Source organism: Tupaia chinensis, unplaced genomic scaffold (assembly GCF_000334495.1).
Source record: "Tupaia chinensis unplaced genomic scaffold, TupChi_1.0 Scaffold000097_1, whole genome shotgun sequence".
NCBI classification, from domain to species: domain Eukaryota; kingdom Metazoa; phylum Chordata; class Mammalia; order Scandentia; family Tupaiidae; genus Tupaia; species Tupaia belangeri.
The window spans coordinates 10,273,586-10,276,812 of NW_006159559.1; the positions used below are offsets into that span (position 1 = coordinate 10,273,586).

Consider the following 3,227-nt stretch of genomic DNA (forward strand, 5'->3'; position numbering starts at 1 on the left):
TTTTTTTTTTTTTTTTTTTTTGGGAGTTTTTTTTTTTTTTTTTTTTTTTTTTTGCTATAGGGCGCGTGTGCTTGCCAGACAGGCAGAGAAAGACAGAGAGACAGAAAGCAAGAAATCATCCCCCCAGTGGGGATGGCCACACCGCAGTCCCTTCTCCTCCATTCTCCTCTTGTGATCTTGGGCATGCACGCACGTACACGCACGCACGTACACGCACGCACACGTGTGAGTTTAAGCCATGGGGTCCAGGACTCAAACCACAGTCGACTAAGTGGGAGTCCAACGACATAGCCATTATGCTAACTGCTGGTCCCCCCAGGTTGAGATATTTTTAACAGGTCTTACTTTCTGTTACCTGTCATCCTTAAAGGCTCTGAGTTGCATGCATATTGTTTCATAGAGCAAAAATAATTTCTAAGTTAAATTATCTTATATCTGTATAATACTTTTGAAAAACTGCTTTCATGATCTCATTAGGTCTTCAAGGCAATCCTGTGAGACTCAGAATTAAAATAACTAATCCTATTTTAAAATCCAGTGACATAGTTTCTCCATGATGTAATTTTTAGGCTAGATTTATTTTGGCTTCTTCTGTATGTCAGCTTGTCATAGTAGTTATGGCTACATTTGCCTAAGCTTTATTGTGCTGTAATTTACTAATGTACCTACAGTTTCAATTTTGAGATTGTCTTTTGTTTTTCCATTAATTTTAAGAGTTCTGTATCTTAGGACTTTTTTTTTAATTGCCAGTGGGTGCATGTGCTTACCAGAGAGAGATGGAGAGACAGAGAGATGGAAAAAGTACCCCCCCCAATGGGGCATGGTCGTCCTGCAGTCCCTTTTCCATTTTTTCATCCTGTCTCAATTTGGGGCACACATGCACGCACGTGCATTTTCCATGGGTTTTTCAAGCTGCCAGGACCAAGATCTAAACCTTAATTGGCCATGTGGGATCCAGTTGTCTTAACCACTAGGCCATGAGGCTAGCTTTCTAGGACTTTTCTTATACTCACTTGAATGGCTTACTGTCTGAGGAAAGTACACAGTATAAAGTAGCGAGAGAATAGCTGCACTTTTTTGGAGCTTAGACTTACAATTACTTTACCTATCAAAAGAAAAAAAAAAGGCTTAAAGCAGTGAGTGAGTCCAGAGTCCAGATACTTTATTTCTTTGAAGATGGAACATCACAAAGCTCAAATATTTGAAATGCAGTAGATAATGGGAGAGAAGTGAAATTACCAACTATGATAGGAAAGACTTTGGCCTGCAGTAGCCCTCAGAGATGGTGCTTTTTACTTTGTTGATGTCCATTGTGTTTATTGTGGCAATGCCAGGAACAAATCACATTCAATATGTTTGAATTAAGAATGAAATGAATGGGTGTTACTATGTTTTACTAATGTCTATTAAAAAATGTCTTACATGATATGTAAAACAAGTGTTCTAATTGTTGGCTGTTAGAGCTGGGTGGGATAATATCTGTTAGAAATGTCCATAAACAGAGTAAGTTACCTTGAAAATTAATGTGCTTCATGTCACTGAACTCTTAAAGCATAGGCTATATATCTAGCTGTGAGGAAAACTAGACAGTGCTCACATTTTTGGTGAAAAATGTGAATGTTAAATTGAATGGTGTCTAACACGTCTTCTAACACTTGAGATTGTATAACCTTAGAGGCAGGCACTTTACCTTTCTGAATTTCTGTGTTCTTCTACATAAAATGAAATGATCTGTTGATTGATTGGTATCAGAGCAAGAATATCTGGGAAGTAATTATTTCTGTTACTTTAGCAGAAGAAAATGAATGACTTGGAAAATTAGAATTGGAGTGATACTCATTAACAGTATCTTATAAAATAGGCATTGAAGTTTTTTCTTTTCTTGAAATATGATGCATTGAAACATATTTGCTAAAGAAATTCCACTTTTGTATCTTTCTCTGGAACTAGTCAACATCTACATGAATTTCCACTTATACTCATATTTGGAATCGCCACTTCTCCTCTTATCATCCACCGGTTGCTTCCTCATGCAGTATCATCTCTATTGTGTATAGAACTGTTCCAGTCTTTGTCTTGCAAGGAGCACCTGACTACAGTACTTGATAAGGTAAAAAAAAAAAAAAAAAAAAAAAAGTATAGCCAGTGAAATAGAATGAAAAGAAATTGTCAAGATGTCAAAAATAGATTATAAATATAAATGTTAATGATAAATCTTAGTGTCACTCAGAGTACTATATTGAACATATTACTACACATATTTTAATATATTTTTAAATGGTTTTATAGTACTTTATAGTTTCAGTGATTTTTGTATAGCATTCTCTTCAGATAAAATATAAAACTTTATGAAAAGTATTATTTTATCTATATGTATCTATGGATCTCTATTCAGTGGAAAATTATAGGGTTTTCATTGTGTTTGTTTGTGCATTTGTTTTTAATTGCCTGAGGTGTGTGTACTTGACAGAGAGCAAGAGAGAAAGTACCCTGACAATAGGGCATGGTCATACTGTAGTCCCTTCTCTCCATTTCCCCGTCCTGTCAGAATTTGGGGCACATATGCACTTATACACCTGTTGTGTTCAAACTGCTGAAGCCAGGATTTGAAACACAGTTGATCATGTGGGATCCAGCTCCTTGTGCACAGGGCTTAACCACTGTTCTGCACGGCCACTCTGAAAATTTTAGGTTTTTAAGATAAATTTTTACAGACTTTATAGACTTCTTATAACAATATGTTTCAACTCATATTTTGATCATTTGAAGTTTTGTTTTGTTTTGTTTTGTTTTGTTTTGTTTTGTTTTAGGTTTTGCCATAGAGCGTGTACACTTGCCAGAGAGAGACAGACACAGAGAGAGGGAAAGTGAGATATTATCCCTGAGGGGCAATGGCCATGTCCCTTCTCCTCCATTCTCCTGTCAGCATTTTGGGCATGAATACACACATGCCTGGTATGATTTTCAAGCTTCTGGGTTCAGGACTTGAATCGCGATCAGCCACTTTGGAGTCCAGCACCTTAACTACTATGGTACCTGCTGGCCCCTATGCTGCTCTTGACAACAAATAAATATGAAAAATTTTCCATATCTACTACTGTAATGTTCTACCTAAACAGAAATATGATTCTTCAGTATTGACCTTTTACAAATTATTCTATATTCATCTCTTTTAAGATGTATTTTATACTGCCTATATAAAAAATCTGAAGATAATCTGCCGACTT

The 3,227-nt window shown here is 36.2% G+C and overlaps 1 protein-coding gene across 2 annotated transcripts in view; it reads left to right on the forward strand.

Annotated features, from left to right (window-relative positions):
- Positions 1–3,227, forward strand: part of ORC3 (origin recognition complex subunit 3) — a 74,653-nt gene that overhangs the window by 22,843 nt on the left and 48,583 nt on the right. For both annotated transcript variants that reach the window (XM_006143411.2, XM_014585888.1), the window contains exon 8: positions 1,951–2,110. In XM_006143411.2, coding sequence (XP_006143473.1) covers positions 1,951–2,110 — 160 coding nt within the window. The remainder of the gene's footprint in view (positions 1–1,950; positions 2,111–3,227) is intronic.